Source organism: Saccostrea echinata, unplaced genomic scaffold, assembly GCF_033153115.1.
Source record: "Saccostrea echinata isolate AGI-Se365-2 ecotype Australia unplaced genomic scaffold, CSIRO_AGI_Sech_v1 ptg000030l, whole genome shotgun sequence".
NCBI lineage: Eukaryota > Metazoa > Mollusca > Bivalvia > Ostreida > Ostreidae > Saccostrea > Saccostrea echinata.
In genome coordinates this window covers 32165100-32191540 of record NW_026889779.1, presented here as the reverse complement: position 1 = coordinate 32191540, position 26441 = coordinate 32165100, and the positions used below count along the sequence as shown (strand labels likewise).

Sequence of the window (26441 nt, the reverse complement as noted above, 5' to 3'; positions counted from 1 at the left end):
TTACGAGGGTTACGTATTTTTTCCTGCAACATCTGCGACGTCAGTTCATGTATTAACAACCAAAGAAAGCATTTCATTGTTTAAATATAATGAATTTGTGTATAATGTAAACAAGTCATGATTTCATTGGCGAAATAAATCGTATATTCGTCTGACTTTTGAAATAAAAACATCAAAGACCGGCTAAGAATTATTAATTCATGAAGACTATGAATTAAACGGGCATTTAATAGTATTAAACTTGATAACGAAGAAACCATTAAATCTATGAAGATGACATAAATCTGACTATTTAACGGAATATATATCAAATAAGTACCCCAAAACGACTATATCTGAATATTGAAAGAGCACCTATATCAATCACAACGCGAGAAATGATGGGTAGATAGAGAGTAAAAATTGAAATACACCTTACTTAATCAGTTGATCCAAAAACACACCTTACAATATTAAAACCTAACAAGTAAGGATCTTTCTTTATTAGAATGTGTCAAGTTAGGATCCAAAAACCACACCTTATCTAATTAGAAGATAACACGAAAAAATCCAAAGCTACGCCATACTTAATTAATATATAATTAGATGGAATATTAATACATAACTCGCCAGGGTCTACACGCTAAACTACATGTATATTAGTACATGTACATAACTAGCAAGGGTGAACAGACACACCATACTATATAAGTACATTTATATATAAACTAAATATAAGCTTTTGTGGAACGAACTTCCTAATGACATAAAACATGCCCACTCCCTGGACATTTTTAAAAGACATTTAAAGACACTTTTTTATAGAATAGCTTTTTAAATACTTGGCGCACAAATTTTAGCGACAAATCTCAAAAGACGTTCTTATATTCACCGTTTTTACTTACTTAATTGTACATATGTAATTTTAGAATTTTAGTGTTATAATTTCTAACAAATATACATGAATGTTTAATTCATTAATTTATTCATAGTTCTTAAATTATGTTTATTTGCGTTTTATTGTTCGGCTCTTTACATTGATTTTGAATTATATTTAGGGCTTTATAAATTTATTTACTATTATTACATAACTAGCTTGGATCTGAAATACACCATACTATATTAATATTCCTACATACTAGCCAGGATCTACAAACAGATTGTACTATGTAAGTACGTAGCTAGCCAGGGTTTTCAAACTCTCCATACTACATAAATACAGAATTACGTATTTTCACCGTGGACACCTGGACACAGATTTGAGGTTTATATTTTCTAATATTTTAGTGTAATATAGTGGCATATGTTGCTAAAGCATATCACACAAAAATAGTACAAAAACGTGTCTAGAAACTTTTTTTTATCTGGAAATTATTAAAAACTATGAGTTTCGGAACGCGTTAAAGTGACACATATCCTTGCATTTTTACGAAGTAAATTTCATCCTTAACATTAAAGAAAGGTGGAAAATTTGTTATGTATGTATAAAAAATTTTAAAACTATAATCCAGCAATGTGTTCAGAGTAAATAAATTGAAAACATGGGTAAAATGTACACATTAACAATGAGAGAGTTCGTGCCCGAGTTTACAAACACTGATGTTTTTGTCATTGCATTTTAAGATTTTTCATACAAGTTCAATTCATTAAACTAAGGTTATTTTCGAAATAAAAAAAAAGATTTAAAATTGTATCCTTACTTATTATAATTCATTAAACCAAAAACAAATGTTAAGTGGTTAACAAACCTGACTTAACCAATACAAATAACTTGTGAGGATGAAATGTGAGAATAAAGAAACAGTAATCATTCTCAAAAGACCATTTATACAATTACACAAATTAGGAGCAGAGCCAACACGGACCTCTGAAAACAGAAATGGATCAGAAGCTATGGAGTAGTAAGCAGCCTCTCTTGACTGGTCACACCCGCTCCTATCATGATCGGTACACGGAAAATCTTAGCATGAAAATATTGGTCTTGTATGAAAGACGTCAACATGAAAGACATCAGTCAACATTCGACTTAACAGTTCATTGTATCGACCAAAGACTTTGCAAAATGTTGACTTAAATGAAATAAATGGAGATAACGAACAGTATTCAAGCTCAAAAGTCCATTAAACAATACAAAATAGGAACAGAGCAAACACGGGCCTCCAAAACATCAAAGATGGGATCAGGTGCCATGGAGGAGTGAGCATCCCCTGCCGACCGGTCACACCCGCCGTGTGCTCCTATCATGATCGGGAAATAACGGAAAAATCCGTCGACAATTCAGTATGTAAATAATGGCCTAACAATTAGTATGAAAAACGTCAGTCAATATTTGACTCAAAGATAAATTGTATTTGCTGACAAGGTCATTGTATCGACCGTAGAACTTACGAAAGATGACCTTAAACGAGACTGCTGATATTCTTGTTTCATCAACTTGTTTGTCAATAATTTACCTCGTTTTAGAAACTGTACATACGTGGAGCATGTTCTACAGTATCGAATCAACTGAGAGATATAAACCCCGTATGCAGGTGATAAAGGTATATTGCTGCATAAGTAAGGGAAGTTGACGATTGAAAAGTTAAAATCATCACGTTTATCATAAAGCTTGGTTGTTAGATTACCATTAACGTCTTTTTTCAAGTAAAAAATCCAAATATGAAACAGATGTGTCAGACTCTGTGGTATCTTTTATCTCAAGCTCACCGAGATATATCATATCGACATAAGAATGGAAATAACCATTGTTAATTGACAATACGTCGTCGATATATCTAAATGTCGAGTTGAAAAGCCACAGCAAGCGTTTTCTTCTTTTCACGTATAAGATTTGGACAAATTCTGCTTCATATGAATACAGAAAAGGTCTGCTAATAACGGGGCGCAATTGGTACCCATGGGAATTCCAATAGATTGTTGGAAGACCTGGTCTCCAAAAACCACATAGATATTGTCAATCAGAAACTCTAGCATATTTTTAATGTCAACTTCAGAGTACTTGTGTGTACAATCAGAATGTTTTATAACAAAATAATTTTGCAAATGACCAATGACAAGGTAAGTAAATTTACCAGTTCCATTTTTATTGAAAAAGCAGCTGTCAATGATATCAAAAAGCCTGGACTTTAATTTATCTTGGGGAATGGTTGTGTATAAAGTTGAAAAGTCGTAAGTTTTTAAGCTGTTGATTTTAGTAAAATCTTGTGATTTCAAGTTTTCCAAAAGTTCCTAGGAATTTTTAAGTATCCACATCTGATTTACACCACTTCTCGAATATATTGTTGCACAGTACTCTTAAAAATTTACATGAATAAACAACACATTTCATGTACGTGCTCACTCTGCTCACAATCTGTATTGTCTAAATGGACGTTTCACAATGATCATTGTTCGTTAACTTTACATATCATATATTTCAGATTTAGTAAATGTGTGTCAAAGCTGATGTGTACCTAAATAAATTGATATGATTAATACATGGATAGTATTAGGGGAATTCGAACGGCCTGACTAACTGCAAGTGCTGCTGCTTTTCAAACATGATTAAACTAAGTAATATTTATTTTCTTAATGCCAACGCTAGATTAATTGCTTTGAAACTTAATTGATTTGAAAATCTTACAAGCTAAGTAGATTCCTGAATTAGAGTTTTATTCCTATTGTGACGATAAATCGCAAAAGTTGAATGCAATTAAGACAAAAACATGACTTTCTTCGTTCAAAGTTATTATCCTTTAATGGGGTAATCAAAACGTTAATGACACATAGGACATAAAAAATGGTTTAAAAATTGAAAATCACAGACAGCGCAAATTAGAATTTTCCCTCCGTTTTTTTTTTAATTACAAGGTTGAGGTTTCAACAGAATCTTTACACAGTGTTCCTTTAGATATAAACAAATGGATATTTTTAGAGCGTCTTTTACAGGCAGTTCTCTTTCCAAGTATTGCCGTATTTAATTACGGACTTAATGGTTTATTTAATTCTTAATTATTGCTGAAGAGTAATAACAGACAATAACTAAATATTCAAATCCTTTTGATTCTATAAACACTTAACAAAATTCAAAACCCAAGATCTAATGAGGAAAAAAAGAAAACATTAAATAACATACATGCAGTTTGATGACCTTAGAAGACCAAGTCACATGATATGATATGGAAAATAATGCATGAGTATAATGCGATATTTACAGAAACTCATTTAGGCCTGAATAAGATTTAAAACAGGTTTCACTCAACACAATAGGACGTTCAACCAGAAAAGTTAACTTTTTTTTTGAAATGGTGTCAAGTAAGATTTTCGAGGTCTTTTAATATTATATATATTTATCAAGAACGATCTTCTCTTTTAATACACATATCTCAATATTTTTTCAAGAGTTTAATTTTTCGTGGAAAGGTTATTTTAAATTAAGTAAATTTTGAACAATTCCGGGTAATATTCTTCTACAAAAGATAAATATCCTAAAATACGCAAAATTATCAACTTCAGTATCAGTAACAAAGTAACATTACGAGAAGCCACGCCCAAAGACTAAATACTGAACGTAGTCATGGCTACGTGATAGTCTCCACGTCATCAGTCAAAGACAATATGTCTCTTTGATTAAATGTCGTGACTGTTGAAGTCTTTAACCAAAGAACAGAAGAGAATCAACAGAGACTGGTTTACTCAGTTTAGATCAAAGCATCCAAAGAATGACATTCGGTATACCTCGGGGAACACTGTACAAACACCTAATTATATTAACTTCCTCACAACAGGAGACCAATTATTACAGAAATGAATAACTTTCTCTTTGTATCACACATGCCAGCACATGCAGTTCTGTCTGAATGCAGTTTTTGTGTTTGTATGTTATATATATTGTGGATTTATAGCCATACTAGCTTGAAAGAAACAGAATTATTCATTATTTTCAAAGAAAGAATGGAGGAATCATTTCTTGTTTTTGAAAAAAAATCTTTGTTTTAAATTATAAGAATACAACAATCTCCAGATTGTAGCAACTGGTTTACATATCTACCTAATAGCTGGATGAAATAATTAAATTTGTATAGTAAAGTTTACCTACTATAATTTACCGGTATACAGGAATAAGATTCCTCATTAGACATAGCTTTACTGATAATTTACCTGCATATATATGATAAATACATCCTTATTAGATATATTTTTACTGATAATTTAGCTGTATATATGAAATATACTTCCTCATTAGACATACCTTTACTGATACTTTATCTGTATATATATGAACTAGACCTTATCATTAGACATATTTAGACATATTTTTACTGATAATTGACCTGTATATATGAACTAAACTTCCTCATTTTCTTATAATTACTAATAATTTACTTGTTTTCCTTGCAATTCACATATCTTAAATGCTAATCTACTTTCATTTCCTCATTTGACATATTTTAACTGAACATTTACCATTCTAAGAGATCTTGACTTCATCAGTTTTCATATAACTTAAAGATAACGAACAGTGATCGATCTCATCAATCCTTAAACAATACCCATAATGACTAGGGTAGAAATACGGACCCCCGTAACACCAGAGGTGGGACAAGGACCTAAGTGGAGTAAACATCCCCTGTCGACCTGTCACATTAGCCGTTAGCTCTCTATTTTGATGAGGGAAAAGGAGTACTCCGTAGTCAAAATTACTTTAATAACAAGGGGTTTACAATTGGTTTGAAACGTTTTATAGTTAGTAAAACATCCAAATATAGATCAGACGTAATAGACTTTGTGATGTCCTTTATTTCGAGTTTACTGGGATATATCGAGTTAAATGAAAATGACTAGTATTAATTCCTAAATCATCGTTGATACATCTAAATGTCGGACAGAAAGCCACAGCAAAAGTTCTCTTCTTTTTTACTCATAAAGAAGTTGTAAATTCTGCCTCATGAAAACAGGTGGGCTAATAAAGGAGCACAGTAAGTGTCCATTGCAGTTCCGACAGATTGTTTGAGAACACATCAACTGAAAAAACTGTCTTGATACTAGAACAACACTTTATTATTTGAAATATCTGAACTCAACATATGTGTACTCAGAAGACCTTGATTTCCTTATTCTACTGACGTTTAGTGGTTTTAATAGCGAATTGAACGATTTAACATGAAAACTAGAGAGGAATGCAGACGTATAGAGTATTAAAGGCATTTCAAGTAAAAGTATATAGACTTTTCACAAACCGATACTCTTATATGGACCACTTTTGGTGATGTAAATTGATTCATATAAGCAATATATATTGCGGAAAGAAGAAGGCAGATCCACAATTCCTTGTGGAATAATAACAATTTTCAGCTTAGAACTCGCGGTCGCTTTTCCGAATCAATTGAATGAGGGGGAAGATGATGAAAGACTGGAATGAAATCCAACTTCATGAAAGACAAATGTAGGTGGTATATTGACAGAATTAAAAAAAAAGATTTATGTAACAACTGATTATATCGCCAGATCTCCAAGCAGAAATGGATGAAAGGCATGCATGCACTTTTACAATTTCAGAAGTACAAAAACACGCAAAGCAGATTTTGAGGATAAAGAATACATCTGTCAGGCTCTTCTACTATTACAACAGATTAAATAAGCTTTAAGAAGAATCCCTGCATCAGCAAACTGTTCACAAAAAGCCATAGTATGGTCCCAGAAAGTCAGCATTAACTGATATAATGTGCATGTATGTGCATTGATGTACAGTATATGTATTTTAAAACACAATACAAGAGTACTTTTGGAAGATATTTTAATAATGCTAATCTATATTCTACTACGTATTTGTCCTCTACCTTTCACCTAAACGTTGAAGTGCATTCAAGGTATTTATTTCCGGTTTTCAGGGAATAGAAGTTGTCTAAATCGACGAAAACAAATTGGCAATATCATGACAGAGCCAGATAGATTGGGTATTCAAGGTTTCACGAGTGTTATGTCTTGAGGAGATAGCACATTGCTGTGTACTTATTGACTCCAAATCTGACAGATATTGCTTATATCTCCCACGGCTCTACTAAATGAAATATCAGTAACACGTCTGCACAGTGCCAATTGCACATGCATTTGGCAAATTATCGTTCCGTCGTACTTCACCACAAATTTATTGATCTTTCATTGCTAAACATACGTTTTTTTCTAAACATGCCAAGACTAAAACGTTGTTGAGGGACAATTAAACCATGCTTCCAAAGTACTGACCATTAATGCCATCAATATTACCTCCCTTTACAGACATCCAACTTTTGAGTTAAAAACAATCATGATTGCAATCTTAAAATGTTTCACTGGTTATTAGTCATTTAAGTTTTTTTTATAATAATTCAAGGATAATATAAATATAGTAATAGTTTTACAATGATTAATAGACAAGGACTTTTGAGCTTAAATACTGTTCGTTATCTCCATATATTTCATTGTAATGACAGTAGGATCTGATGATCTTAGGGGTACTTTGCAATTTCAATGTCGTGTGATCTTAAATGTTATTATTAGATTTTCCAACAACAAACTGACTACGTGATTTTACGATTACAAACTGACACCCTAACCGTATGATTTAGTGATGACGCAGTGATCACGTGGTTTACAATGGCAAACTGACATTAATTTGCCAATGTCACAATGACTATTTGATATTTAAAAATGTATAGTTTATCAATATACTATTTCAATAACAGACTTAATACGTGATAATATAACGTCATAATGATCATGTAATATCAATAATGAAACAATTGACATATAATTTTATCTTACAATGTGATATACAGATCATGTGAACCGACGGAGCAGGTGATCTAACAATATCAATACCAAACATGATGTGATTTAAAGTAAACAATGAGATGCTTTACTTGTTTGTTAATGAGGGATTTAATGGTTGCAAACACTTTAAAAAAATACATAACCGTGTAAACAGATTTTGTTAATATTTTAATGCTCTGGTCAAAATTGTTAATCTTACATTAACAAACAAAAATATTTTATCGTGTATATATATATATATATATGGTGGAAGAGCCCATTGCTTACAGGTAGCTCAAAGGTAGTTCTAAGTAGTTGGTATTTTAGATCACTGATTAACTTTAACCAACATAAGAAATAAAGGGGAAAAAGTGTTTGAGATCGATCACTGTTGGTTATCTTCACTATTTAGGTAAATATAGTAATATACAGATTGACCTCGTGTTGACAAAATGACCTTGGAATAATGTCAGACTAACTCATTAGTTTCTTATGGGAAAGGAGACTACACTTTTAATTTCACTTCTAATTTTCTAATTTCATATTATGTTAAAAGCATTGGTATCGAAGGCATGATTAAAGGAAATTTTATTTATTTTAAAAAATGTATGTATTTTGGTACTTTATAGGGCAAAAATGTCAATTTTTCAAGACCATTTTTAAGACTTCAAAGAACCTTACATCATAATTCCTTGCTGATCACGAGAAGCGGATATCCTTAAGAATGTTTAGGAATGTTTAAGAATTTCTTAAATTCCAGGCCTGATCATGACCAATGAAAATGCACACTATTTCCCCGCACGGAGTACGACTTAAGAAAAAATGTAAAACATTCTAGAATTCGAATATACAATATTTCTAAAGACCAGGTGGGTTATGATTTATTTCCTTTTCCTCCATTCACAACACCTCGACAATTTATATTTTACATATTTTTTTTTTTTATTGATGATAACTTGAAATTGAATCAATAAACAATAATAGTCAACGATGAAAATGAGCTGAAACCTTCTATACTTAAAGACAGAGTTCACATTTTAAAGAAAGAAATATTCTGAAAAGGAAAAAAAATGAAAATGGAGGGGAAAACTGTATTCCCATTGCCAAAATTATAAACATTAAACATATGCATTCTTCGTAAAACAAATGGCACTGATATATTTTGATAAGATTTGAATATGGAACATGATATCAAATCTGACATAAGCACAAGGGAAATGATGTGTTTACCCACCACAGTATGTTTTCCAGAGATAGCAGTCAAGTACGCATGAACTTTTATTATAAAAATAATATAATAGCTTATTTTTTACTTGCATTTACGTCAAATATATCGCTTCTGGCAATTTATGATTCACGGTCCGTTGAGGTTAAAGAAATGTCATAAATATTTAATAATTCAGTTTGGTAAATACTAATTTAAATAACTTTTTTGTGTAAAATTAAATACACAAATCTGTTTCATATTTGGATATTTAATAGAAAAGGAAGTTAATGTAGCCTAACAACAGAATCTATGATAAACTTTATAACTCCAACTTTTATATCGTCATTTTCCCTTATTTTTGTAGCAATATAGCTACCTCAAAATAGATTATTAGAGATTTTTTTTTAATTATTCATTTATAAATATGTAGAAGTAAATGATTTATTAATATATAGAGAGGCACATGTATAGATAATGGACAGATTAACAGACATTATTGTGTACATTGTCAATAAATCTAATTTGAATTCTAGATTCTCAACTCTAAAGTTCTAACAAAATCAAAAGTTTGAAAGGCGACAATGGCGTCGAACATGAAAAATCATTTTCAAAAGTTCTTTTTGAATTTGATATAATATTTTAGTGTCACAAAAAATGTCACAATTACAGTTTTGGGCCTTATACCATGGACCAGACACCGTCGAACATGTTCATGCCGAATATTTATCTCTTTTCAGTCAGCGCCGTCATGGTAGCTCAGTCGGTAGAGCGCTCGCTCCGTGGTGTTCGTGGAGGTCGTGTGTTCGAATTACGGCCGCGACTGAACCAACTCGATAAAAAATATGTAGCAACTGTTCCTCCGCCAAGCGCTCGGCACTTTGAAGTGCAAGTTGTGGGTCCTTCGGATGAGACCTTAAAAACCAAGGCGGATGAGACCTTAAAAACCGAGGCCCCGTGTCACGGTAGGCTTTGGCAAGATAAAGAACCCTCACTGCTCAATGGCCCTGTGTGCCGAGTAAAGGGCTAACTTTGGAAGATATTCACCAGTATATGGTGACGTTTCTATGAGTGAAAAATTAATTCTCAAACGGGACATAAAGCAACATACAATTAATCAATCAATCTTTTCAGTCAGTTGAAAACCTATGAAGGATTTAAGGAATTTATAAAATTTCATTCAAACTGTCAATGTCTAAGCAATTAGTGATAGCATCTAAACTACAACCATGTCTCCGGTACGACTACGAGTTATAGTACTGTAACAGAGGTCGATAACTTTGGGTTTTTTATGATAAAATTGGTTATAAATTTGTAAAAGATAGGTTGAAATATAGAGATTCAACGTTTTTAGTCTTCCAGTATCTGTATTTATGTAATTTTGAGATTATTTTACCGTCTGGTGGTTTAATTCTTTTACATGGTCATTCGTCGCACGCTTTCTTTAGAAATCCATCTACAACAACTACCACGATTTTCGTGTAAAAATAAACAAAGTATATGTGTTTTGTCACAGGTACTTGTGGACGGGACCCCTCCCCCCCAATATACCCCACGGGTCAAAAAATATTTTTATGTATTTTTTTCATAAATTATCCATCTAGTACACATTTACAATGTATTCCATAAGAAAAATCCTAAAAATAACGCAGAATTAACGTTTTACTAAAAAAATCATACCCGCGGTATTATAAAATAGAGAAGGTAAGTCACTTCCATTTGTTAACACTGGACCCCTCTTGGATATCGGGCCTAAAATATTATATACCTACTACATGTCACCAAAATGTGTCATGATATCTTGTTTCGGTAGATATTTTTGTCTTTAATCGTGCTATTTAATTGCCCAGGCATTCCATAATAATCCGAGCATTCATCGTCAAACGTGAAAAATGCTACAAGATTTGGAAATGTCAAAGTAGAAATTACGGAAGTGATGCAAAAACGACACCTAGCGTGTAACTCTCGAGTTCCGAGTGTTATAGACTTGAGGGAAAAGCTAGAGGTATACGAAAAAGTTCGGGAAAATTTTGATAAAGAAGTCGAAATTGATTCATTAGAATTTAATTCTGCTTAAGGTTTTCGAGATGAGCGAGGGTAGTCGTCAATATTCCCTTTAAAGGATGTTATCACTGATACCAAATAGCGTTTTAAAAATCGCTTAAACATTTATTTACAAGACATGTAACCCTCCCTTCCCCTTCTACATGGACATGCTTGCAATTAATTCCGATAATATTAAGCTTAATAATTATGTGTATTTTTTTTTAAATATTCTTATGCCATGATTATCATTTGCCAAGGAATTTAAGTGTGAGTCTTTTCAATATTAATTCTTAAGAATGAAAATCAGAACCCCATTTTTAAAATTTTTTTTTTTAAAAAATAATTTTTATGCTCTCCTTTACTCTCGCGTCGCACTGCTGAGTTTATTTCTGGCCTTGATTATATATATATTAAGCTGCTATTATTTTAATTGAACAAACGGAAGCTTAACTTATACAATATTAAGACTTTAAAAAAAAAAATCTTTAGGTACGTCTTATCTAACAGTCATAGTTAGATAATTGCAACTTGTAGTACGTAGCTTTTGACGTCTAAATATTGCATGGGTTGTGCAACCATTCATCAACCGGTTAATTGTTTTTCTTCAACACTGTAACTTGTAATGACGTGCTCCAACACTGTAACTTGTATTGACGTGCACAGCCCCCGTCCCCAAATTAATCAATATTATACATGTAGCGAATTCATAACAAATGGAAAATAAAGATTTTTTGTACAGTTTTAAATAATCACATTTCTGTCTTTACTTATTTTTAAAACTAGCTTATCACTCTAAATATTATATTTACTACCGCATTAATTTAACGGATATCCACCTTTCCACAGACACAGCTTAATGAAAATTCCATGTATACGCAGAAGGGGAAGGCGGCCGAGGTGGGGTGCGGTGGGGGGGGGGGGGGTTTACATGTCAAGATTATAATGTTTAAGCGATTTTTAAAACGCTATTTGGTATCAGTGATAACATCCTTTAAAGGGAATATTGACGACTACCCTCGCTCATCTCGAAAACCTTAAGCAGAATTAAATTCTAATGAATCAATTTCGACTTCTTTATCAAAATTTTCCCGAACTTTTTCGTATACCTCTAGCTTTTCCCTCAAGTCTATAACACTCGGAACTCGAGAGTTACACGCTAGGTGTCGTTTTTGCATCACTTCCGTAATTTCTACTTTGACATTTCCAAATCTTGTAGCATTTTTCACGTTTGACGATGAATGCTCGGATTATTATGGAATGCCTGGGCAATTAAATAGCACGATTAAAGACAAAAATATCTACCGAAACAAGATATCATGACACATTTTGGTGACATGTAGTAGGTATATGATATTTTAGGCCCGATATCCAAGAGGGGTCCAGTGTTAACAAATGGAAGTGACTTACCTTCTCTATTTTATAATACCGCGGGTATGATTTTTTTAGTAAAACGTTAATTCTGCGTTATTTTTAGGATTTTTCTTATGGAATACATTGTAAATGTGTACTAGATGGATAATTTATGAAAAAAATACATAAAAATATTTTTTGACCCGTGAGGTATATTGGGGGGGGGGGGAGGGGTCCTGTCCACAAGTACCTGTGGTGTTTTGTAACAGAATTAATTGTAAATATAATTGATGCAATTTTATTTTTAAGCTGATATTGATTGTGAGCATTTTCGAAGAAATTTATATATTGCGTTTGTTATTTTCTTTTGCTGATGCATATACTGACACCTTTGGTTGTATGAATTCCGATGGTGATTTCGATGGGATGCTGGCTAGATGACGTTCGAGCTTTGCTCGACGCATCAAAAATTTAATGTACCTCCTCACTCTTAAATAATATACATAGAATCAATACAACAGCATGTATAAACGGTTGATAAACACAGACACACACACATATCAAAAATTATAAAGAATGTATGAATATATAACATCTACCCAAATTACTCACACAAGCCAATACCTTAAACTTATTGTGATAAGTAAGACTTCAAAGAGAGAGGTGTATATAGTTTTTTGTATACAAATGATATGGTACTTCTTACAGAGTCATCGATGTCATTTCAAACACTACTGAATGAATGAAGTACTTATAAGGAAAAAACTGGGCCTTAAAGTTAATATAGATGAAACAAAAATTTTAGTTTTTAGAAATGGTGGAATTTTTCGAAATGCCGCAGAATGGTTTTACAACGGAAAGGAAACTGAAATAGTAGAAAGATTCAATAATCTATTAAAATGTTTCAATTATAAATGAATTTTAATGGTAAATATAATATGACACAATTGATTTCAGCTGAACAGGGAAGAAAAACATTCTTGTGTTGAATAAAACACTGTTCAATTTTGATTTAAATATTTAAAGTGAAACCGTGTAAGACAAACATGTATCTTAGTAGTATTCTTAATTATAAAGCAGAAGTGTACGGATTTCATAAACCTCCAGATTGAAAAAAAACAGTCTCTTTAAATTTGTAAAAAGTTAGTTCGTGTAAAAATGTGTCTATAACACTCGTGTTTAAAATAAGAGGGTATCCAAAATATTCTCCTAAAATGCTTCGAAGTAAGATTGAAAAGTATGATAGTTGGACCAGACATACAGGATGAACTTAATAAATTGTAACTTGGCTGAGTATTTAATGCAGATTTCAAAGATGATACTTCTATATGTTAGTAAAACAAAGATTCCTTGTGGCAAATAAACACATAATGCTTACTAATATCCGTAAAAATGCTCGAAGTCAGTTATACCAACATTTGGTTAATATTTTGATGTAGAATATTACTTGCGCAAGCCTATTGATTATATGTACAAAATACTAAATGCTTAAATTAGATATTTTGCTCATAATCTTAATGTTAAAACTGGTACATGTATATATGTCAAGGAGGTGATTGTCAATGGAAAGAAGAATTTGTACAATGGGTTCATTGAATGTTACCGAAGAAAAATTTCATTTTATTCTACAATGTCCTTCTTATTATGACTTTAGTTCGAAGTATTTGCAAAAGTATTATTATAAGACATCCAGTGTTTGGAATTAAATTCAACTTTTGAGAAAATGTAAAGGAACTTTGTAATCTTGAAAAAATATATATCAAGCCTCCATTAGAAGAATGAATTATTTTTCAGTTTTAATGTTTATAATTACAATTACCCATTATATAAAAAGTCCGATATATTCCTATGGGTCGTAATTGCGCCCCGTTATTAATTTATTTAGCAGATCTATTTTTGTATTCATATGAAGACGAATTTATTCAAAAACATCTGCATGAAAATTAAAGGTTTAGTTTTGTATCTTTCAATTCGACTTTTAGATACATTGACGACATTAATCAATTAACAATAATCATTTTCGTTCCTACGCTGATTCGATATTCTTCTTTGAATTAAAAACCAAGAGTCTGACTCGTCTTTGGATATCTTGCTAGAAAAAAGACATAAATGACAACCTAACAACAAATTTTTATGATAAATGTTATGAATTCAACTTTTCTATCGTCAACTTCCCTTACTTATGTACCAGTATACCATTATCACCTGCATATGGAGTTTATTGTCTCGCAGTAGATTCGATAGCATGCTCTGCGTACGAATGTAACGTATTTACATTAAACACAGGGATCGTACCTGGTCAATTCCAGGGTTTGGGGTGTTCAACATTAAATGATTAAAAACTGATTGGTATGATTTAAGTGGACTGCCGAATTACACAAATATGTCCTAACCTTATCTAGGTAAACAATAATCAAATGGTGAATCAATATAACAATCGGAGGCAAGCAACAATAAATTAACTGGTAGTCCTAACCTAACACTAAAATAGAGCCCAGTCGCCCTCAGACTATCGCATATACTGTAGGATGCCTTATTCAGGACGGACAGTATATGTGATAGCCCTTCAACCACTACACTCACTGTAGGATGCCTTATTCAGGACGGACAATGAGTATAGCAGCCTGGACAGACTGGTCAGCCAATGCAGACGAGATCCAACAAACTATGGTTAGCCTCCATACTGGAGGTCAACCTCGTTTGTGGCAGGCCTTAACTGGTTTGGCCTTCCAATTCTCTCTCTAACTGTAAAACAGGCGAGGAATATTTAATGTGAATATTTCATTCACAGCACTCGTCTTCTAACCTTGGCTGCGTCCGAAGAACAACCACAGACGACTGCAGAGTCTCGGTATTTATACACGATTGATGTCACGTGATGTTATCAGTGACTAATATAGAACTCTGCATGGTCGTGTCTGAAAATTCCGGAATCATTACACTACCCATGCCTCCGATGACATGCGTCCTGCATGTACAAATTTGAAACTAAATACTTCTTAAATTTAGCTGAATGTTGAATAAACAGCAAATTGATTTCAAAGGTATATACAAAATGTACAAAGATTTTTTTTTGTTTTTGTTTTTCTTTTAAACAACAGTATATACAACTATATACAACTAGGTCGAACCAAAGGTCAGCGGAATTCTATCTTGTCTTTAATGATCAGACAAGGGTTTGTCAAATCAATCAAGCATTCATTGTTTGTCATAAAATCAAGACCAAGTATATCATCAACACCAGTGTCTACTACTGCAAATGTTTGGCTAAACGTTGAGTCCGCTATTGTAAGGGAAATTGAAAGAGACCCTTCTACTTTCATGGCAGTACAATCAGCCATTAGGATGGGCTTGCTAACTTCAGCAAGTCTTGGGTGCGGATTATTAAGAACAGAATATAGTATGTCTGGTGAAATAATACTGAGGGTTGCGCCAGTATCTACAAGTAGTTTAACCCTATAGCCATTAATGATTGCTTCAATAAATATACCAGCTTCACCAGCCTTTCGACTGATGCCTGTCCTGTTGGCTGTGCTATCCTTTTGCTTAACATTCTGATGTTCATTTCTTACAAGTGCAGACCTTTGTCTTGGGTTGGCATTTGCCATACATTGTATCGCATTTTTATACTTGAAACAGTTCTTCTTCAGATGACCTTTCTTTTTACAGTAATGACAGATCGCACCTGCAGAGGAAGGCTTTGTAGAGCTTTGTTTCTCCATTCTTATCTTGATAGATTGCATTTCTTTTGGATATCCTGAACTGCTTTCAGTAGGGAAGTAATAGTATCTCCTTGGTTTGCCTTTTCCTCTGGCTTCACCTCCCTCAAATACCCTTTGCTCTCTGTTAAACGTCGTTCAGCTGAATTGAATGCGTCTAATTCAACAGCATGCCTAATTGCGTCATTCAAGTCCACTGGCCCGGCTTATTTAATGCGCAGTCGCATGTCACTTTCCCTCAGGGCATCAATGAACTGCTCTTTCGCCAGAGTTTCTCTCACTTCCACAGGGGCGGTTGGGTAGGCCAAGTTCGACAGTCGACGCATGTCCTGTCCAAGTTCTGGTAATTACTCTGTAGCCTTTTGCCTTCTTTCCCTCAACTGAGCCCTATATAACTCTGTCTGGTTGGACGGCAAAAATCTCTCTTCAAGTGCTTTACTTAAGAGTCTGTAGTTGCATCTGTCTACCGCTGGTAGATTTCCAAGCACACTCTGTGCTTGACCTCTCAAAGCAACGGCTAAGTACATCCCCCTCTCAGCCAGAGTCCATCTGTTCAGTTCTGCACAGACATCAAAGTGAGACTTAAAATCAGCCCATGACGAACTTCCATCAAATTTATCTGGTTTAACCATGGCGTTTTTCCGTTTGTCTGCCTGTGCTATATTCTCAGGGCGGCGTGTTGTAATGTTTGTCTCATTCAACAAAGGGAAATCGTACCTGGATGTACTAGCATGGTATGGTGTGCTCGTGATAGAAATCCTATCTGGCTCGCCATTATCAGCTCTTCTCAAATCGCTAAGATTCTCAGGCCTAGTATACATATTTGGTAGAGTGCTCGTCCGAACAGTTTTTGGTCTTGCGCCCTCACTCGTGTAATCTTGGTCATCAATGGTAGTCCGCCTACTTTCAGGCAGTCCTGAATCTCTGGCGACGGTCCTTACTTGACTTTTATTAATACTAGCCTGAAGCCTACTTAACTCCTGCTCTAAGGCAGTCATCTCAGCGTTCATGTCACTCTCAGACATATCAATAATTTTCAAAAATAAATTACTCGAATCAACAAAGACAAAAAGATAACATATATAAACTTTAATGATTGAATGCAACCCCAAATCCCGACGCTGCCACCAAATTTTTGTAACGTATTTACATTAAACACAGGGATCGTACCTGGTCAATTCCAGGGTTTGGGGTGTTCAACATTAAATGATTAAAAACTGATTGGTATGATTTAAGTGGACTGCCGAATTATACAAATATGTCCTAACCTTATCTAGGTAAACAATAATCAAATGGTGAATCAATATAACAATCGGAGGCAAGCAACAATAAATTAACTGGTAGTCCTAACCTAACACTAAAATAGAGCCCAGTCGCCCTCAGACTATCGCATATACTGTAGGATGCCTTATTCAGGACGGACAGTATATGTGATAGCCCTTCAACCACTACACTCACTGTAGGATGCCTTATTCAGGACGGACAATGAGTATAGCAGCCTGGACAGACTGGTCAGCCAATGCAGACGAGATCCAACAAATTATGGTTAGCCTCCATACTGGAGGTCAACCTCGTTTGTGGCAGGCCTTAACTGGTTTGGCCTTCCAATTCTCTCTCTAACTGTAAAACAGGCGAGGAATATTTAATGTGAATATTTCATTCACAGCACTCGTCTTCTAACCTTGGCTGCGTCCGAAGAACAACCACAGACGACTGCAGAGTCTCGGTATTTATACACGATTGATGTCACGTGATGTTATCAGTGACTAATATAGAACTCTGCATGGTCGTGTCTGAAAATTCCGGAATCATTACACGAACATTTAAAGCGATGCAAGCTATTGACTGCTAAGATGATCATACAAGGATATCAACACTTCACAATCAACATTTTGCTAATTCTATGGTTGTTGAAATGACCTTGTTCGCAAATACAATCAATCTTTACCTCGAATGTTGACTGACTTTTTTTCATACAAATTGTAAGGTCATTATTTATAAGCTAAAGTGACTACACGTTTTTCCGTTTGTTCTATCATGACAAGGAGCATACGGCGGGTATGACCGGTTGACAGCGAATGCATACTGCTTCTTGGCACTTGATCGCACATCTGATGATTTTTATAGAGGCCCATGTTTGCCCTGTTCTCAATTTGTATTGTTCCAATGGATTTATCTTCATATATCACCATTTAATGCAATACTATATATATGTTTAAGTCATTATTCTGAACCCTGATTTGTCTTATGACACACACACACACACACAAATAAAGAACTTGAAGTTGAAAATTGTCAAGGTTTTTCAAGATATGTCATGGTCATATGACTTTTATTATAATACATGCAGTTTCTATTTTGACTCTAGTTGAGTTGACAATAATGTTTATTTTGAATCCAAATATAAAATTAAATGGTTCTTATTTTAAACTTCTGCTTTAAAATGCAGTATACTTAACTGATGTGTTTACTCTTCATTTTCCATTAACATGTACAAGGTTTTCCTCAATACATTGTCATTCTTAGAATAGTTTTCCGTTAAAGAGGTTTCTCTGATTCTGATCTTAGGAATCGATGATGTTGCTTCATCGTTGATTCATTGCCAGATTATCATAATCAGAATAGTCAAGGATGCTTTCAGGGATAAGAATAAATTTCTGATTATTATCTAATATAATCTATCTAAATGAAATAAACAGAGCGGTGGTCAGAGAGGACATGTCATCCTGGACACTTTTGATGACAGGCTTGGGAATGAGATCGAATCACAGTGACTTTGTAGTGAATACTGCCAATACTTGAATAAATTCTATATCGTATCTTTTCATCTGTCATCATTGTTTTCCAACGATAAAAAACACTAGTTAAAATACGGATGATTTAGGAATGTGTTTCATTGTACACTTAGCTGAGCGTGTATTTATGAGCCGCGTAAAATGAAGCTGAGCGAAAGCTTATGTTACAGAACAACAAAACCATTAAATGCAACAATCTGTAGACATATAACTTTACGCAATTGAACACCGAGTTCATTACAAAATAGAAAACAAAGGAATCAGCTTTAGACTTAAAATGGCCTACGGTTTGATTAACGAACTTATTTATTGTTAGGTGACGCGCATTGATCTTCAACGTGACAGCTTGTATTACGCTCTGTAGGAAATACACAATTCTCACCCAATAGTTCACCCAATATTTCCTAAATTTGGCGTTGATGTTATTAGAGCTATATACATCAAAACGCGTTGGTGTTGTGTCCTTTTTTTAGATTTTTTTTTTATTTTGACTAACATAATGCATTAATCAATAAAAAAAATGTTATTCTTACATGAAAATTTCAGTTTACTTTAAACAATAAACATTGTACTCTCAAAATGTTTATTTACTCAAAAATCTGCTCTAATTTCAGCTTTTCAGCTTTCGTATACTCACTTTTTAAAGCATTTCAAAAATATATTATATATATATTATAAAAAAAATATTACAGATACCTGTCAAATATCATAATTTTAATCTTAAGATAATTCACAGGTTAGCTAACAATTTCTTGACAAATGATCTGTCTTACCGATTCAATGGTGAGTAGTTGAAGGTACGTTCTGATCAAGTATTTTGTTCTGTCGGTATAATTAGAGGCAATTAGGCCTGATTACATCAGACTTTCTTCCCAGCTGTGCCCCGAGATTTACGAGAAAACTTCAGCATAGAAGGAAGGTTTTCTGACATGATTTACAGAAATTTTATATTAACCTTACATAATATAGCATTTCTCTCCTGAAAAGTGACTGTGCTTTCAAAGCACATGGTATATATTTTTGTTGGCGCTTATACATTTCGTTAAAGTTATTTAACATCAGCATTCAAACTAAATGCTTATATAAGCATGTATAGCTCAGCTTCCATTGACCAACGAAGCATGCATTTAAAAATGATGATTAAATACTTATTTGACAATCATTGAGTTCCATCCCTAGACGCGAAATGCATGAGCACCAACAAAAGTTTACACCATGTGTTTGAAACTCAAAGTCTCATCGGGACAGAAATGGTATTACATTATATGATGTTAATTAAAAATTTCTGTTAATCATGCCAAAAACCTTCCAGCCATGCTGAAGTTTTTGTTGCTTGTGACCAGAGGCAGTGTAACAACAGTTCTGCAACACGTTCATTCAGGCAAGGTCAAGGTTACAGCGAATTTTCAAATTAAACTTTTTATACATTCACACGTGATAGATACATGTAGTTAACTATGTCAATGTAAATCGATACATATTTATTTTGATGAAATACAGTGAGCATTCCATTTTAGTGATTAACATTTCCTGCCACCACGTGACATTGAACAGTGATTTCTTTCTGTTTTGAAAATGAAGATTAACCTGTTTTCATCAAACTTGCCTGATGAACAATTCATCATACGGATAAAAATGCAAAATCCTTGATGGAGTTTGTCATAAACAAGGCTGTTTTTTCTGATTTTTTGTGCAGACAGCTGTTCAGATCCTAGGTAGACATTATTTCCAATGACGTATTCAGTTAACATTGAATAAGAAAAGTTTAAGATAACAACAATTGTGTACTCACCATTTTAAAACAATACCAGACACTTGAGTGCTATAAATTCCACGACAATATGGAGACTACAATACGACCAAACTCACAAGCAAACAGTCAGTCTCTCTATATATATGTATATACATCGCAGCAATAAGACTTTACAGCGGTTGGCAAAAAACACTACCAAGGCAGAAAAAATCTTAAAATTCACCAAGTTGACTGTACGGGTATTGTACGTTCTAAACTTCGCTTAAGTGCAATCTTTCTCGATCAGTATCCTGCGGTGAAACGTTATGGTGAGGGCGTGATTTTAATTGTTGAACTTGGCTGACAAAACACACACAGAACGGTGCGGATAGAATCGATTGATGACTCGTCGAGGCCGATGAAATAACAGTTGTTATAAATATTATCAGTTCCTCCTTCAAGGTATATAGAATGAGGATCGAATTACTTTTTCATCAAGGGGAAATACGATTCCTTTTTTATATCTGCAGATTTGACTCTGCTTAATATGACACAAAGCACGCAGTGTCAGAGGTTACATTAATTCAAAGAAGTGGCAACAGGTTAATCTATTTGTAAATAACTCTTCAAAACTCCCTGCATTCACTATCAGATTTATCATGGTGTATTTACTAGTCAGTAAAACTTATAAAAATTAGGGGAAAACATTTTGATTTTGATTTTTGAAATCCTAGTTCTTAAGTTCTGTCAAAACTATCATTTTTGACGTCGATATAAATGAGCGCTTTTTTTTCCGATTTCCGACACCTACTCTGACCAGAATCTAGGCAATAATCCTATTTGGTGTTCAAATTAACCCCTATCGAGCACTATTAGGCGCTGTATTGATTTATATTGTAAACTTATTTTATTAGAGTGGATACCACTAGTGGTTATAAATAATGCACCATTGAAATGGAGCATGACTGATTATCGAGCACTATTTAGTGATTCACAAGGAAACAATTTCCGTAAACAGATTAGAGAAGATGTTCTTCAGGGTTCGTAAATGACATTATCGGAAAGAGAATCAGTAAAGGGTCATAAAGTTACCACGAATCACCGTAACATTTACAGAGTAGTTGTCAAATATCATACATACTTAAGCAGGTTATGAAGTTCTATATGAAACATTTTACTTTTCAAATTAAATTCCCTAAGGAAAGACATTCACACATACTGTCTGAGTTAAACACACAGTACAAGTCGGCAATATATTTGTCATGATAACGTTGGCGCTTCAGCTTCGTCTTATTGCGGACATTACCCTGGAATCTATGGCACATGAATCATGAGATTGCAGATTTGCTTTTCTTTGTTACAACCGATTATCTTCCCCCTTACAAAACTCATTGACTACAAACTAAGCGTTTTCTTTGTCAGAATATTTTTTTCTTCAGAAATTGTGTGCAAAATTCTGTAATTTCTCTAAATTCAAATTTCAGTTTAGAAAAAGGAAGAATTGGGGGCAAGGAGGGGTCAAATTATTATTATTTTAGGTAAGATGCCGGGGGGGGGGTGTAGTTTTAAGATAGGAAATAATTTAGGTATTTCAGATAGAAAGTTTTAAAATTACCACCATACAATTTAATCAAAGAACTGAAAGTACCAAATCAAGGTGACCTCTTTAGTTGAAAGTATCTATTCCATTTAACTGACAGTTACAAAAACTTACTTGAACGAAAAATTATGATGTAAAATTTTATCTAACCATCCATTATTTTTTTTCCCTATTATTATCTGTACTGATCTTGATTAGTCAATTTCATATTTTTTGCACTACAGTGTTGGCCAATTGTATCAATAATAAAATCTAACAAAATGAAACTGATAAAGTGAAAGCCATGCCGTGAACATAATGCCTACTGGTAAAAATGAACCAATTGCAAGTAATGCCAGTTATGCACATGATGAAAACTAAATACTATTTAGTACGGCATGAAAAAAATAATCACTAATTTGAAACATCTAGAGAAACAGCAGCGAATCCCCGCTCCCCTAGTCCTCGCAGGCACATTCAATTTTTTTTGTAGCCTCTAAAAATGTTTCTTCATATTAATTTGCTCTGACTGAAGATAAACAGCCTACAAAGTCAATTTTAACTAAGGGATACAAAGCCCTAATTTTAATTCTTAGCTAAATATGACTCGTTCTCTCGATGTAGTCGTATGAAATTAATGACTCGTACTCTCGATGTAGTTTCATGAAATAAATAATATGATCCATTATTTTGTATATTATGACATCAAAGAAATAATTCAATCTTTCAGATAAACAATTTTGTAAAAAAAAAAAACAAACAAAAAAAACCCCCACACATTACCACTGAGTCTCTACCTTATGATCTTAAGAAGGACTAAGAATCGAATCATACTGATATGTCTGTGCGATTAACACATATTGAATTATATATATATATATATATATATATATATATATATATATATATATATATATATATATATTAGGTATTAGGGATGGCAATTTGCAATCGGTTAACCGGTTACTCGGTCGGAACGATGGTAATCGGTTAGAAAATCTGTAATCGGTTAGTCGGAAAAAAATTAAAATAGGTGAAAATTTTCTTAAAACACGATTTACAATGTTAAAAAAACCTTGAATATTGATAAGTTATAACGTTTCCAAATTTAATTCGGCTGATTTGGAGGTAAATAATTTAATTAAGATCCTCAAGATTGAATTTGTTGGGGGTAATTGGTCACTTTGCGAAGTGTTAATTGCTGTTTAAATACCATGTCGTTACCCAGCCTGACTTAATTACTATATCAATTAAGAGGGCTGGGGGGTTGTGGCCATTTTCAGACTATATTGATCTCCTTAAGAAGAAGAGCTCCATATAAAGATATACAAAAATGATCAAATTTTAAAACAAAAATGTATGGAGTGTTTCTTTGCCAAATGAAAGTTGACAGCTTAAGATATCATATCTAAAAAATTAAGTTATATCTGATGGTTAATTTGTTGACCCCCCAGCCTCCTTAAATCTTTGTTGAGTTCTGTTAAATGATTTAAATGATTGCAATGTGTATCATACCCCCGTCTATCCTTCGCAGTTATCTATCAAATTATATTTTCAAACAAACATTGTAAATTATTTCAGACTGACGGTTTCTGTTTATGGTGACAATGCACAATGACCTTGTGTTGTAGCAATATCAAATTCTGCGATATTTAAGAGATGTGTCATGGTTTCCTTATTTTTTTCTTGCCGTTCGAAATTGAAATAAAATATAATATATAGTACTAAGCAAGCATTAACGCCTTTTTCAGTTTTCTTGTGTATATACTGTAACTAGAATTTACTCGAAAAATAAAATATAAGGAAAATGTGTATTTTGATACGATTAACCGATTAATCGGTCGGAACGTCTTTCGGTTAACCGATTAGCAATTCTGTATTCGATTGCCATCCCTATTTTATATATATATATATATATATATATATATATATATATATATATATATATATATATATATATATATATATATATATATATATATATATATATATATATATATATATATATTTAGATTTCTTCACTTAGAGCAGTTATGTTAGTTTAAGAGTTGTTGTAAAATATGATTTGAAAATAAAATTAATTTCATCTTACTGTGAATCGGTAATGATCCTCTAACAAAACTAATGTACAAATAACTGTATCTCACTTCCATCCTCAAGGACCGTGTATTGTAAGGCGGCGCCGCGAGAATTCCATCGGCATCAAAAGTACTGTAGAAGCACAAATTTTCGTGGGGATAAAATTTCGCTGATTTGTAATCTAAAAAGGTTTCGTTGGCATTAAATTTCGTTGTTTCCTTATGAAAGTGAATTTCTTTGTGCTCTCTATATTAATATTTCTTCACTTAGGGCAGTTTTGTCAGTTTAAGAGTTGTTGTAAAATGTGCTTTATAAATAAAATTAATTTCGTTACACTGTGAATCGGTAACGATCTAATGTACAAATAACTGTATCTCACTTCCATTCTCAATGACCGTGTAATGTAGAGCGGCCCCACATTTTTGACTTGCCTAGATGGCCGAGCTGTCTAGCGCGCTGTTCCTGTACTGCTAGAAGACAGATTCCGTAGGTCCAGAGTTTAACTCCGGGTTGAGCCAGAGGTGGGTGTCCTTTTAAAATGTAATGTAATGTAAAGTTAAAGAGACAATAATCATTCTAAGGAACGTTCCTTTCAACTTTAAGAAAGCACGTTTTGAACTCTTTGAACTCTCAAAACAGCACGCGTTTCAATTCTGACGATGAAATTTCATTCTAATGCATTTTGTATAATTCGTTTTTAAACCGAGAAATTATGATTCTGTTAAAACTTAAAATCAGAAAAGGGTTCGACTATTATTCACATAACATTTCAAAACTATGAGTAGTGTTAATATGTATCTATATAACCTCTTTTTTATTGCTTGCGACTATTACTTTAGTAGAATACCATTGGTATCGGCCTTGTTACCTTTTAACTTGACCTTTGTCCTACTTTTGAAAATAGGATATAAGCCGATACACATTTGAGAGGCGAGTCTGTGCTATTTAGCGTGTACATCGTTTGTCATAAGAAATGAAAACTACAAGTGTTACAGTCCACTTTACCTTTGACCTCCTTTTAAAAAATAAACGGTATTTTTTTTATGGTCTCCTTCGATAAAAGGCATGTATAATACATGTTTATGACCTCAGGACACTGTACTAATTACCATCTTCCTTGGAAGACGGTATACAGAGTTGAAGTATAAATATAAAAGTCTTTTTTTTTTTTAAAAAAAATGTTCTTCTTGTACATTTACCATGCACACAAATAGAACTTTAAAACTATGAAAAATACATCGGAATCAGTATACCGAAACGGATCAATTTTTCGGCCTGGCAATTACAGTAAAGACAGACTGAAATCTCTTTCTAGTTACGAATAAAATACATAAATAATTATTTCTGCTTGTTTCAATTTTCTAATTCATTTTTGTTTTGAGGGTTGAGGTATCATTTTTCTAGTTGATTGTCACACTTAAGGATAAAAGCTATTCTATCGTAGTCATAATATATGTGGATATTTCTTTTTTCTTTACAGATAAATGCATGAACAAAAGCTGACCATACTGAGATTATTTATATCCTTAATGATGCTATAGCAAGCGACAAATGCGTTCCTTGGAACACCCTCGTTTTGTGATTGGTACACTGAAAATTTTTAATACATAGCAGATACATTTCAAGAGATATTCTGCATTTAATCTCAAATCAAAGACTTTAAGCATGCTATGCATGACATTGTATATTTCAATAATTGATGTATTCACTTCTCTCTATAAGTTAATTATAGAAAAAGTCAAATTTACTTACTGTAGCTATATGACCTCACAATAGATCTGTGCAACAAGTGACCACGTCCTCCAAAGTCGATATATTATATTTATACCGGAGCAAAATAAAATCTGGCCTACGAGGCAATGAAAATCTTTATTGATTTTTCAACGACGATGGAGATGCGGCTTCATTAGCTCTAATTATATCTTTTATGAATGTGTGAGGCGCTAATAAAGATCCACCTGTGTTTCATATAGAACCTGATATCTAACAATCGATGGACATTATCGACACAAGATATACCTGTGTATTAGTCTTTTTATATGTTTCTACTCTCTTTACTGATGAGAGGCCCCGTGAGCTCATTTATTGGAAATATAAGGATGATAATATAAATTGTATGAGATTTTGTGGACGAGAGATTTCCCTTGTGTGCGTTCAGCTTCTCAGTTGATTGAGGAAAGCTGTCAAC

The 26441-nt window shown here is 33.3% G+C and overlaps 1 protein-coding gene across 1 annotated transcript in view; it reads right to left on the bottom strand.

The window, feature by feature from the left end:
- The window catches only part of LOC133197033 (uncharacterized), a gene marked incomplete at its 5' end in the record, with an annotated part of 30782 nt that extends 4722 nt beyond the window's left edge, over positions 1 to 26060 (bottom strand). The window contains one exon of the mRNA XM_061332873.1: positions 26006 to 26060. Within this exon, the coding sequence (XP_061188857.1) occupies positions 26006 to 26060 (55 nt within the window). The remainder of the gene's footprint in view (positions 1 to 26005) is intronic.
- Positions 26061 to 26441: the final 381 nt, after the last annotated feature.